Below are 14,032 nucleotides of genomic sequence, written 5' to 3'. Positions count from 1 at the left end.
TTTGCACCCAGCAGCTGCCTACTGCTGTTTACGATCGCCTGGTGAAACTGGTAGTTGGTGCACGCGGCAATTTTCATGTAAAGCGCAGGCAGAGCGCAGCAACGTCGGCAGAGCTGCGTGACTGAGAGCGCAGTATGGGCATTTGGGAAGGAATTGAGCAGAATATCGTTATTTGACGCAATTTTAATGAAATTTTTTACAGAATTAAATTAAAATAAATTAAACTAATTAATTTTAATCAAAAAAATATTTTAAATTAATTAAAAAAAATTGAAATTGTTTATTTTTATTAAAAATTAAGTGTTTATTAATCACAAATAAATTAAATGAAGAAAATTAATAATTATAATTAATTATTTTAATAAAAAAAATTTTATGTACCTATTTTTATAAAAAAATTTTTTGAATTATTTTTATAAAAAAAATTAATTATTTGTATGAAAAAATAACTATTTTTATAAAAAAATTAATTATTTGTATGAAAAAAATAACTATTTTTATAAAAAAAATTAAATTATTTTTATAAAAAAAAAATTATTTTCATAAAAAAAAATAATTATTTGTATGAAAAAAAAAACTATTTTTATAAAAAAATTAAATTATTTTTATAAAAAAAAATTACATTACTTTTTAAAAAAAAATAATTATTTTTTATAAAAAAAAAATAAATTTTTAAATAAAAAATATAAGAAGAAAATTAATGACATTAATTCTTATTTTTTATAAAACAAGTTTTATATTAATTATTTTTAATAAAAAAATTGTAAATTGATTATTTTTAATAAAAATTAAGTTATTACTAATAAAATGAATTAAATGAATACGATTAATAATATCATTAATTAAATTTATAAAAAAAATAAATTAATTATTTTAAATAAAAATTAAATTGAAAGCAATGAAAAAACTAATAAAAAGTATAATAATTTTTTTTTATATATTTTTTATTAAATTTAATTAAAAATGGTGTGGAAATAATTTCCTTCACCGACCGACGTCTGCAGCATTCCAAATAAAAAACATTGCTTATATTTCGTTTTCTTTTATTATTTTTTTTATTTTTAATTAAATTAAATAGAATTTTAGAAATATTTTAATCATAGCAGTTAAATGTTTAGAATTTCTATACAATAAAACTAAAATGAACTGTTATACATACACATTTTGCGGTGAAGCACAAATAAATTAAAACAAAAATTGCTGTGAGTTTTAAGACTGAAAACTAATTTTGCAAAGAATTTTTTTAGGAAAAAATTAAAACATTTTTAATGTTTATATTTATGTATTTTTGCGCATTTTGTTTACAGGCAGCTTAGGTTATTTTTATGCAATAATTGTTGTTGTTTCTCTTTAAGACAAATGAAAAGCTCCTCTAATAAGTAGTTGCTGTTATTATATAATAAAGGAAATAATATATTGTAAGTAAAGAAAAGTAGGCGCAAATAGTTGTTTAAAGCAAACTAAAAATTACAATGCTTTAGAAACTCTTTTATGTATGTATGTATGTATGTATGCATAATAGATAACTTTGGTATTACGCTAAAATTACATTAAATACATTATAATTACATACAAACAAATTTTATTTTCATTAAACTAACTAAGAAGGAATCAAATGTTTAGTTAAATCAACTGCAGTGCTGCTAATTTATCAAATAAAAAACTAAAATTTTATTTTATTTAAAATAAAAATAAAAATTGAATTTTGAAAAAATCGAAACTTTCACAAAAAATATTTTTTAATAATTACTTTTTCGCTACATTTTGTTGACTCAAACTATTTGATATGCTTGTTGGCTAAAACACATCGCTTAAAACTAATTTTATATCAAAATTATAATATATTTTTTGTTTTTCTTTTTCTTTTTTCTTTTTTCTTTAATATTTTGCTTTTCACGCACAGCTCGTAGTCATTACATTTAGAATGTACATGTCGTTACAAAAACAATTTCGAAAAATATATAATATTTTCGCATTCACGTAGAATACATAACTGTATACATAGGCGTGTATTAAATAGTATTTTTTTTCTTCTTTATAACTACATATATATTTTTGTGTGTATATATATATATATATATTTATTTAGACTTTAATATATAGTTCGAAATATAGTAAATATTTTAAAATACAAACTTTTTTTTTACTTTTAAATATAAATTTTCACATTAGTTTTCTGCTTGCTTTCGCGCTTTATACAATTATATATGTAAGTATCAAATATTTTGTTTTAAAGAACTTTTGTTTTTACAAAACTGCATTTATCATTTACAAAAAAAAAAAAGAAAAATAGTTTTATTATTTAAATAATTTATGTATGTATATAATTAACCTATCACATTATAATGTTGCTTTTTCTAACTGTAATTTCGTTAGTTTTGTCTTCAACAGTTGGCTGATATTTATTTTTTTCCATTTTTTTTTAATTTAATTCGCGCAGCTTGGCTTAAGAAGGCCGTTTGGAGCGTTTTTCATACTCATAAGTGCTGGTTGGTATAAGGCTGGACTTCACTGATGTTTTTACGGAAATTTTTATTAAAATGTGACATTTAAAAGCTTTAAAAATCAAATTATTTTCCAAAATGGCCCTAAATTTCGAGTTTTTCACTGAACTCGTAATCTTGATTCTTGATCGGTCTCTGACTTTCTAATGTGACTTGGAGCTTAGTATATGTCCATAGTATATAAAAACATATTTTTGTATAATAAAATTAATTTTTGCGTTATTTGTATGTAAATATTCTTCATTTGAGCAAAAATTTACGAAAATACCGAAGTTTTTCAAGAGGAAAAAATCCACTTAAGCAAGTTTGGTTATAATGTCTGCGCGATATTTACGAGAATATATAAGAATATGTGCATATTTTCATTAGAAGCTTAGTAAACTATTTAATATTTATAATTTCTTTATTTATCTTATTTAATAATATTTTGTTGTTGTACCTTATTTTGAAACAAAGATTTCTTTAATCTAAGGCACTATTTCTTGGCACAAGTGTTCCGCTTTTTTCTTAATAGATTTACAATTATTATGTTACAGTGGTTAATAAAAGTATGTTTACAAAATAAAAGATAACAATAAATTATTTGAAAGTGCAGACTTGAAAATAACTGTGAAATATTTAAAAAATAATTTAATATATATACTAAGCTCTCACGCCAAAAAAAAAACTCCAATGAAGGTCATAGCTCAGACACCATTACCACAATATTATATTTATAACTTCAACCAGCTACTTAATAACGATCTCAAAGTGGTCACATCGTCAGTAAAACGTTTATGAACCTACTTATAAACTAGTTCATTTGACTAACACCTCAACCCTTCCTTCTCACCTCAATTGTAAAAAAAAACTTCCAAAGTCTCTTTTCCTATACAATTCGCGCTGCCAGATGTTTGTATTTTCTTCATTTTTAGTTGTTTGTATTTCATTAAAAATTTAATTTAGTAGCATTTAGTTCGTTTAGCACCGTTTCGACGCGTACGCGGCAGCACACTCGTGTTCGGCTCGCTTTCGGCACACTTTTCAATGCATCGCATCGCGTCACGCCACACCGCTTAGTGGCCATTCACCAGCGTCGCCGTCGGCGCATGCACACCGGGCACAGACAGACTGTTATCGATGCCGTTCGTTGCCGCTACAGGCGTCGTTATGATATCACCCGCATTCGATTTGCTGCGTGTCACCAACATCGGTGTCTTGGGACGGGGGGTTTCGGTCAACTTGATCTTGACACGTCCCGTTTCGGGTGAGTACACTGGCGAGTAACGTCCCAGCTTCGGCGACGAAGGTAGATGACTATCATCGTTGTTATTGTTGTTGTTGTGTTCGGCACCCTCTTGTGGGTATTGTGCATATTTGGAGGCGCGTGGCGACTTCGGTGTGGGGTAACGCGGTGTGATCGGATGGTATTCATGTGGTGCGGATGCCTCTGACACTGGTGCTGCTTGCTCTTTGCTCACTTGATCGTTTGGCGATGTGCCATTGCTGCCATTCAGCAGTGGTTGTTGTTGGCCGGGACCATCTTTTACATCGCTCGCGTCGTAGGGTTTCTTTTGGCCGGTGCCGTTGATCGGTTTCGCGAGATCAGATTTGGTTTGATCGCCAATGAGTGGCGCATGTTCGTTGCCGTTACGCAACGGTTTGCCCAAATTCTTTTTATCCATGTCGAGTAATTCGGTTTGGCGTGGATTCTCAGCGTCGTGTGCGGCATTGCGACTGTGCTTGCAGCGCTTGATGCCCACATAGAGTATCAAGCCGACCACAATGAAGCCGAGTACGGCCAATAGGAAATATGTGGCGTTACTGTCGTCCTTCTGTTCGCCAGCCACGTTTGCGGTCAGAACGGCGCTTGATTCACCATTCGTTGTACCTTCAGTACTTACATCGGGCACACCCTCGGCCTCCACGTTGTGGTGTACAACCGGTACAATGGCTTCCTCTGTAACAGGTTCCGCAGCTTGTGCGTTTTTCACACCACTTTCATCAGTATCGAATATGCCCATACCGGCGCCGAAAATATCAGCTGATTCCTTTTGTTCACCCTCCTCTTCGGGTTTGGGCTCCTCCACTGGCTTACTGTCGAATGCGTCATCGGTGTCATCCTCATCGGGTGTATCGAAATCATCTGTGATCAAGCGGTCACGTGCAATACTGGGTATGATGAGTATGCCAGCACCGCTGCCAGAACCATCATCATCCTCTTCCTCCTGCTCGATTGGCTGTGGTGGCGCATCGGTGGTTACATGTTCTTGCGAACTCTCCACGGCTGGCAAAACTGTAGTCATAGCTAAGTTCACAGGCGCATTGACATCACTCAAATCGCCTGAACCCTCAACAGTATCGAGTTGTGCGACATTTGTCTTCGCTGTGCTTGCTTTATCGAGTGGGATGAAAGCTTTACCCAACTCATCCTCATCGTCCTGATCACCGGAACCTTCAACTGGTTGATCGCCCATCATCAGTTCATTGTCCTCCTCATCGTTGAGGCGTCCGTTCTTCTCATGCTCACAAATGTCGGACTGTTTCACCTGCAACCATGACTTACCTTTCACTTCGACGGGATACGTACAGGTGACGGCGTGTTCCATGAAGACATGACGCTCCTGCAGCCAATTGCGCACCTCCAATGTTTCACATGAGCAATTGATTTGATTGTGACTCAATTCGAGTGTCACCAAATTTGACAGACGTGTCAAATCCAATGGCAAATATGTGATGTCATTATGTTGTAGATTCAGAACTTGCACATGCGCCGGCAGTTTGGACAATTTGCTCGATGTTATGCGATTATGCTTGAGGTTCAACTTCTTAATGCGACGCCCCAAATGACCGAATTCGTGCAGTTCATTGTGCGACAGATCGATGGAGGTGACGCTGGGTAACCGCTCCAGCGGGTGTGACAAGCGTTTCAAATTCAAGTAAGACAAGTCCACCGAGTGTATGGGCAGTGATGATTCTTTGGCCTCATATAGACGTAAACCCTCCAAACTGGTGCATTTCGCATGCAACATTGGGGTGTGTGTGTTATGCGTCAAAACGCATTGACAATCAGCTGGGCAGTTGTATTGGTTGTTGCTGTCAGTTGTGGCGGTAGCATTTACCGTACTAATTGCCTCTTTGCTAGGCGCGGGCGTACCTTCAACGAGTAGACAGCAGAGTAAAAGCAAAGAAGCGTAGATTATCGGAAGCTTTAGCGCTCCGGAGTGTGTACGTAAGAGCTGCATTGTGTTGTGTTTCTAGTGACTAGGTACGGCAGCAACTGGTTCGAAAGCGCCCAAGTGGAGCTGCTGGGCGTAGATAACAGTAAGCGGAGGAGAGGTAATGATGCACGAATCAGCTGATTATGTTGCGAACTGTGGAGTGGAGGAAGAAATAATGATTACGTAATTAGTAAAATGAAGTAAATATATTTTATTATATAATATATACATGTTATAAACAAATAGATAAAGTAGTAAGAATTATTATAAATTTTTATTTAATTAAAACCACAAATAGTTATTTTCTCACTTTTCGCTGAATATTCTAAATCGTATCAAAAAACATTGTGAACAAAATTTCGTTGTTATTAGTTCTATAACCCAACCCAAACTGAGTCTAGGCAAGTTCCGCGCTCGTTTGCACACTTGCCAATTCTTTCCACACCTGCTCCACACCATTTTGATAAGTTATCAATAACTCTAAAAATTAAATTCGTTCTCGCACGCTCTCTCTTCTTACGTCAACTGTTTTTTCTTAACTTCTACTAACTTAGTAGCGCGCTCTTCTTATCTATTTCAGCTGTAGGTCTTATGCTTAAAATGAGTTGTGACTTTCCAAAAATAAACGTTAATAGTTGCTTCTTAATACAACAACAGCAGGCACAGAGTGTATCTAGTGTATTCATTTATAAACTGCTGGCCACTAAATGCAAAGTTATCTTTATAATTAATGTGCTTAACACTTTCTTATCATATTCGCAAATAGAGGTATCTCTGTAGCTACGTCGGTTAGTTTTTTAATTAAATTTTATTTGACTTGTTATTTAGAATTCCACTTTTCTAGCGAAATCACAAAACATTTTATTCATATTTTGCATGGCAGTGCGTACCAAGTAACCATATTAATGACACACTCTTATGCCTGCTTGTCAGTTAATTACGTCACACGAATATATTTACAAGATAATGACGCGATTTGTTTTCAACCTGTTTTTTTATGGAATTTTAGCTTTGTGGGAACCTTCTTGAAGATCAATATGGATACATATCAATGAACAAATATTCAGATGCTTCTAGAGAGATCATATTACCGGATAAGAATATATATACATATATTAAGGAAAACCAGTTTACTAAGATACTTAACATTGTTATCGAAATGATAGTTGGAAACCCTAATATTAGGTATGGAGACATATTATTAGAAGAAATCCCTCTGAATTTCTTCAAAATATCTGATTTTTCTGCCTATATTTACGGTAAAAAAAAATTAGAAGCACTGAGGTCCTCATGTTCGATATATGGGGCCTTGAAAACTTATGGTCCGATTTCGGCGATTTTTAGAAAGGGAATGCCACACTATAAATGCAGTATTTATAGAAAGTTTTGTTCCGATATCTTCACTAGTGCTTACTTTATATATTGTAAATCAACTTCAAAGTTCTGGTATATAGGAAGTAGGCGTGGTTGTGGACCGATTTGGGCTGTTTTCACAAAATATCATTGGGATGCAAGGAAAATACAACCAACCGTAGTTTCGCAGATATTGTTTTTGGCCCATAAGTGGGCGGAGCTACGCCCATTTAAAATTTTTGTATACCAATTTGAATGCACCTCTTCTTTATGAAGAAATTTAAGTTTTCTGGTGTTTTCCCAGAATTGAATCATTTCTAGTGAATGAATTAAAGCATTTTTAGTGGTTTTCACCATAACTTTTGTAAGGGTGGTGGGCGCAGTTATAATCAGATTTCCTCCATTTTTGGACTGTATAAGGTAGTACTTAGAAGAAACGACTGTAGAAAGTTTGGTTGATATAACATTAATAGTTTAATAGTTTACAAAAAACATATTTTGGGACGGGGCCACGAACACTTTCCCAAAAAATTACATCCGGATATGGCTCTTTCTAGTGCGATCCTTTGTACGAAATTTTTCTTTTATAATTTTATTTTTAGTTAAGATATCTCAATTTTTACTCAAGTTACCGCTTGCACGGAAAAACGGACGGATTTCAACTCCATTCGTCATCCTGATCATTTATATATACATAACCCCATATTTAACTCTTTTATTTCTGTGCGACACAAACAACCGTTATGTGAACTTATGTTCGTTATGTGTTTATGTTTTAAAGCATTGTTACAGCGATCAGCCAGGAGATGGCGAACCCGATCCCCCAATCGATGACGATGGAACAGATGTTCCATTACCCGACCATGAAGAAATTCGAATAGCAATTACCCGCTTGAAGAACAACAAAGCAGCGGGGGCCGATAGATTACCGGCAGAACTATTCAAATACGGCGCCGAAGAACTGATAAGGTGCATGCATCAGCTTCTTTGCAGAATATGGTCGGAAGAAAGCATGCCTGACGATTGGAATCTCAGTGTGCTCTGCCCAATCCATAAAAAGGGAGATCCCACAATCTGCGCCAATTACCGTGGGATCAGCCTCCTAAATATCGCATACAAGGTTCTATCGAGCGTACTGTGTGAAAGACTAAAGCCCACCGTCAACGAACTGATTGGACCTTATCAGTGTGGCTTTAGACCTGGAAAATCGACAACTCACCAGATATTCACCATGTGCCAAATCTTGGAGAAGACCCGTGAAAAGAGGATCGACACACACCACCTTTTTGTCGGTTTTAAAGCTGCTTTCGACAGCACGAAAAGGAGTTGTCTTTACGCCGAGATGTCTGAATTTGGTATCCCCGCAAAACTAATACGGCTTGACGTTGAGCAACACCAAAAGCTCCGTCATGATTGGGAAGGACCTCTCCGAGCCGTTCGATACCAAACGAGGTTTCAGACAAGGTGACTCACTATCGTGCGACTTCTTTAACCTGATGCTGGAAAAAATTATAAGAGCTGCAGAGCTAAACCGAGAAGGTACAATCTTCTACAAGAGTGTACAGCTCCTGGCGTACGCCGATGATATTGATATCATCGGAAGCAACAACCGCGCCGTTTGTTCTGCTTTTTCCCGCATGGATAAGGAGGCGAAGCGAATGGGTCTGGAGGTGAATGAGGACAAGACGAAATATCTCCTGTCATCAAACAAACAATCGGCGCATTCGCGCCTTGGCTCCCACGTCACTGTTGACAGTCATAACTTCGAGGTAGATAATTTCGTATACCTGGGAACCAGCATCAACAATACGAACAATGTCAGCCTCGAAATCCAGCGCAGAATAACTCTTGCCAACAGGTGCTACTTTGGACTGAGTAGGCAATTGAACAGTAAAGTCCTCTCTCGACGAACCAAAATCAAGCTCTACAAGTCGCTTATCATTCCCGTCCTGCTCTACGGTGCAGAAGCTTGGACGATGTCAACATCAGATGAGACGACACTAGGAGTTTTCGAGAGGAAAATTTTGCGCAAGATTTATGGTCCTAAGAACATTGGCAACGGCGAATACCGCAGACGATGGAACGATGAGCTGTACGAGTTATACGACGACATTGACATAGTTCAGCGAATAAAAAGACAGCGGCTACGCTGGCTAGGTCATGTTGTCCGAATGGACGAAAACACTCCAGCCCTGAAAGTGTTCGATGCAGTACCCGCCGGAGGAAGCCGAGGAAGGGGAAGGCCTCCACTCCGTTGGAGGGACCAGGTGGAGAGCGACCTGGTTACACTTGGGATCTCCAACTGGCGCCGAACTGCGAAGGAGAGAGAGAGATGGCGCACTATCGTCGATTCGGCTATAACCGGCTAAACGGTTGCAACGCCAATCACATACATACATACATACAGCGATCTAGCAAAACTTGAATGCGAAATCCAATTAAAACAAAATATATCTTTACAAAATGTGACATTTTCCACTAATTGAGTAATATAGATTACATATGTATACCTGTAAATATTCATCTACATACAACCAACTTAAATGCCACCATAACAATTCGATTATAAACGATAAGGATCTCTTGCAAATTTCCACAAGTTTAACCAAATAGACTGAACATCAATTTTAATTTCATGGCAACTAAATTAGAAAATACCAAATATGTGCAGCAGCCTGCTTCTGTCTGTGTGTGTGTATTTATGTATGTAATGACAGTTATTTGTATAAAATCCGAACTCTTGCAGTTTACCATATCAGCGATCGCCGCATTCAGATACCGATCGCAGCGCATTATTTATGTGTTTGCACATATAGAGGTGGTGTGTGCGTCGGCGCACTCACTTTACGCTTGCGCTGACCAGTTTGTTGTGGCGTGGTGCACATGAAAATCGCAAGTCGAAAAGGAAAATGAAAAAGAAAAGGCGTACAGCAACACACGTACTTACATGGTCAATTACGCGCAACAAGTTGCTTAAAATGCAATTTTCCTAATGCAAATGTGTTAAAATTGCTCAGATAAATGGGTGCGCCTCAGTAATTTCGAAGATACGCGCAAATGGAGATAGTGGAGCACAGATGCACATATGTACATACACAGAGCGATATGTATTATACAGTATTGGTAAGCTAATTAGAAATGTTTTGCGAAAATTTGTAATGATCGTTATAACGGTAAATTTTGGTAATACAAATAATTGGAACATTAGCGTGACTTTGAAATAATTATAGCAGCGTACTCAAGACCTAAACAAAGTGCCGATGCTTATAGCTGATTTGCTTAAAATCTTTGGCAAGAGTGATTTCTAGTTTGTAGCTTGGAGAATAAATAGTAAAAATATAATAAAAATCGATTGTTCTTTCAAGTATTGGCTTTGTGCCGAAAATATGTGTGAAATACGCTTAGTTCCCTAAAAATATACTTTTACAAAGATCTATTTATTTATTATTTAAAAAAACTTGCTAAAATATTAAAACTTCCTTTAAAAACAAATATAATAAGTTCCAATAACAACAACAATTATTTTTTCCAATTGTCTTTTGTGACTAACGAAATTTATAAAAAACAAAATTATTCAAAAAAAAAGATTTTAATTATAAAAAAATAATTAAATTATAAAAATATATACATAATAAAAATTAAAAATATTTGTATAAATTATATTTTTTTGTAAATTTATAAAATTTTTATATGAATAATAAATTTTTTCTCCAAAATATGTATTGCCTTATGTAATGATAGAATCACTTTCAGTCGCGAATGTCGCATACCATTTATTGCAGACTGTTACTGTCGTTTGAAACACCCAAGTAACGCGGTCCGTTACATACACCCACACACATGCGCCGGGCAGGTGGAGAAATGCAAAAGCAAGTTTGTAAAACGAAAAACGATTGCTGTGCTTTATTTTAGTGTCAACAACATATTTGAAATGTGGGAAATTAATGAAGTATTTGCAATAGCTGCGGGAGGCAAGTCAACATAACTAAATAAAAAAAATCAGATGCCGATGTTAATAAATCACTGAGCATATTAATAATTGTATGTTTGCGTGAATTTATACGAAATATGCGAAATGCGAAAAGCCATTCATATTTTGGGTGAAAGCTCTAATTGGCTGTTTTCCACGAGAGCCTGCCGCATGCAGATACATATGTATATCCCAGCGAATCGACCCGGCTTTTTACTTTACTATTGCGTTAGATAGTTTTCTGTACACTTGGCCTCCAAATGTCCGCGGGCCAATGGCCATGTGACAGTTTTATTATTTGTTATTAATTTATTTGGCCGGCTGTCGGCCAACTGTTGCCGCATACGATTGTTTGTTGCAAACAGCAATGTCAAGCTGTTAACTGCGGGAAGTTTATTTGAGGCAAACATATATATATTATATAAAATTTGTATATGTACAGATGCACTTATATGCAGTGACTGTGCGGGCGCTTAAGTGATCGTCAACGACTTTTTGCCTTTCGACTTTTTCGCCTCAAATAAACCCAATCAGAGTCAACCTAATGGCTTTTGCCACTGATATGGCATCATGCAACAACACCTACGCAGTGTTGCAAATCGCCTGCGCTGTTATAAATCACTAAAGCCACGACCACGAACGACAACCGCTGTTTGTTGCGTTGGCTGCTCCTGCACTGTCACTTCTTGGCACAGTGAAATGGTCAACATATTTGGTCACAAATCGAGGTGTAGGTATGTGTTATAACGGTTGCAAAAAGCGTAACTAGGCGTTCACGGAGATATATTAAAAGAAAATGTGGCAACTAGTTCGTATTGAAGATTTTCCTTGAACATATTTTTTTTATTTTAAAGTGGGTCTTTAAATGTTTTTAAATGACAATTGAATTTCAGTTTTTGAAAGCATAAGCACCCACACTTACTTCATGGATTTATATACAAATATGAGTCAAAGCGCTTAAGCTTTATAACTTTAGAGTTATATTTGTTAATTTCCCATATGATCAAACAATTGTCAGCGCTGATGGCGTTTTTTTCCTCATTGCTTTTAATTAATAAATTTAATTCTAAAAAATATAAAAAAAACTCTGTCCGAAGACATCGCAATGTCATTGCTGCTGTCACTGTCACTGTCGGCAAAGTGAAAACACGAGTTATACCACTCAAAAGGCTGCAAATATATTGTATATTAAGGTGACCATTTTTATTGTGATTTTTGCTAAAAGAATACGATTTTTTTGGTATTAAGTAATGTACGAAATGTAGAGAATTTTTTTTTCGAATATATCTAGGTAAGTTCGACAAAACCTGTGGCATCACTCTTTCAACACAAAAGAAAAAAGCTTTACCTTCACTGTCCGATTGCAAAAAGAAAAAATAAATATGTCAGCACTGTTTGTGCCACCCTAATAGTACTAACTACCCACTTCCATTAGAGTTATATAAAATTACGTATTTTAAATACATATGTATATGGCATATCAGTACCGTTGTATGTTTGCCTCTTAAGTTAATTAAATTGTCTGCGATTACTGCTTTACTTTATTAGATTGTTAATAATTATGTGGTGAGTATGAGAACGGCGGCAGTGATCAATTTAATTACGTTAAACTAACCAATTCAACCTACACAAATCCTTTAAAGTTGATATAATTTTGAAACCAAATATTCAAGGTTAGAGCTCGCAAAGATATGAATCATGATTGATTTTCTGAAACAACGCTCAACAGTATGATTTTATCATTTCATACAGTGATGACGAGTATAAGATATTATGAGAGTGCACTTTTAAATTCCTAAGAGAACATATCCTTGTTTTACTTAGCAGATTTTCAGATTTACAATTTGACATTTCACAAAATCTTGAACTGAACACCCCTCTAGTTTGTAATAGAAACCATCATATGATGGTAATATAAGTAAATCCAACAGACACAAATTATTTTACCAACTTTTCCACTCACAGAATTTGGGTTTGCAGAACTTAAAGTCAATATAATTAGTTTAATATTAAGTCTACAACTTTGCTTCCGCCGATTTTTTTGTAAATTTAAGGCTTTTTTTCACTTAGGACAGTTTCACCGTACGTATCCGAAAGCATGCGATGAGCCTCAGCCGCACTTTACTTGGAATTAAAAAAGAAAAGAAAATTTAATTTTACAGAAATGTCCAAGATCGATATAAAACAAAAATTGATTTAATCGACCAGTGCTTGACTCTAGAGACATTTATTGGAAAACGGCGGAAGTAAAGTTGTAGACCTAATAAAATATTTCCGAAGCTAACAGCTTCTGTGTTTGTCAAAAAATATAATAATAAAATGTAATAATTTATTTTCATAATTAATTTAAAATTTGGCTCGAAACACTATTTATAACTTTAAATTTTTGATTCTGTAAACGAGTTATTATTAAGAAAAATAATTTAAACAAGTAAGGAAGGGCTAAGTTCGGGTGTAACCGAACATTTTATACTCTCGCAATTTATTTATTTAACTTTATTTATATTATATAATACACAATTTGACCCACATATTCGTCATATATATTGTATAAAGTCCATTGTATTGAAAGTTGGAAAACATAATTTTAGGTTAGAAGCACCGAGGTCCTCGTGTTCGATATATGGGGCCTTAAAAACCTATGGTCCGATTTCGGCGATTTTTAGAATGGGGCTGCCCACTATAAACGTAGTATTTGTGCAAAGTTCTGCACCGATAACTTCACTAGTGCTTACTTTATATATTGTAGAGTAAACGCTTCAGATAGTCTTCAAAGTTCTGGTATATAGGAAGTAGGCGCGGTTGTGAAGCGATTTGGCCTATTTTCACAACATATCATTGGGATGTAAGAAAAATATTAACTATTACAAACCAAGTTTCATTGAAATCGATCGAGTAGTCCCTGAGATATGGTTTTTGACCCATAAGTTGGCGACGCCACGGCCATTTTCCATTTTGTACAAAAAAATCTGAGTGCAGCTTCCATCTGCCATTTCTTATGTGAA

At 35.0% G+C, this 14,032-nt stretch overlaps 1 protein-coding gene across 7 annotated transcripts in view; it reads right to left on the bottom strand.

Moving 5' to 3' along the window:
* Nucleotides 1-2,799: 2,799 nt before the first annotated feature.
* Shoc2_2 (Leucine-rich repeat protein SHOC-2) overlaps nucleotides 2,800-14,032 on the bottom strand; it is a 62,455-nt gene continuing 51,222 nt past the window's right edge. For 6 of the 7 annotated variants that reach the window (XM_054233447.1, XM_011179645.3, XM_011179651.3 and 3 more), the window contains one exon: nucleotides 2,800-5,857. In XM_054233447.1, the coding sequence (XP_054089422.1) occupies nucleotides 3,560-5,728 (2,169 nt within the window). In that variant the 5' untranslated portion in view covers nucleotides 5,729-5,857 and the 3' untranslated portion in view covers nucleotides 2,800-3,559. Of the gene's footprint in view, nucleotides 5,858-6,014; nucleotides 6,175-14,032 lie in introns of those variants that run through there. The other variant, XM_011179652.3, reaches the window with a different exon arrangement.

This window comes from Zeugodacus cucurbitae, chromosome 6 (assembly GCF_028554725.1).
Source record: "Zeugodacus cucurbitae isolate PBARC_wt_2022May chromosome 6, idZeuCucr1.2, whole genome shotgun sequence".
NCBI lineage: Eukaryota > Metazoa > Arthropoda > Insecta > Diptera > Tephritidae > Zeugodacus > Zeugodacus cucurbitae.
Note: the sequence above shows the minus strand (reverse complement) of the source record. Positions and strands in the feature narration are given on the sequence as shown.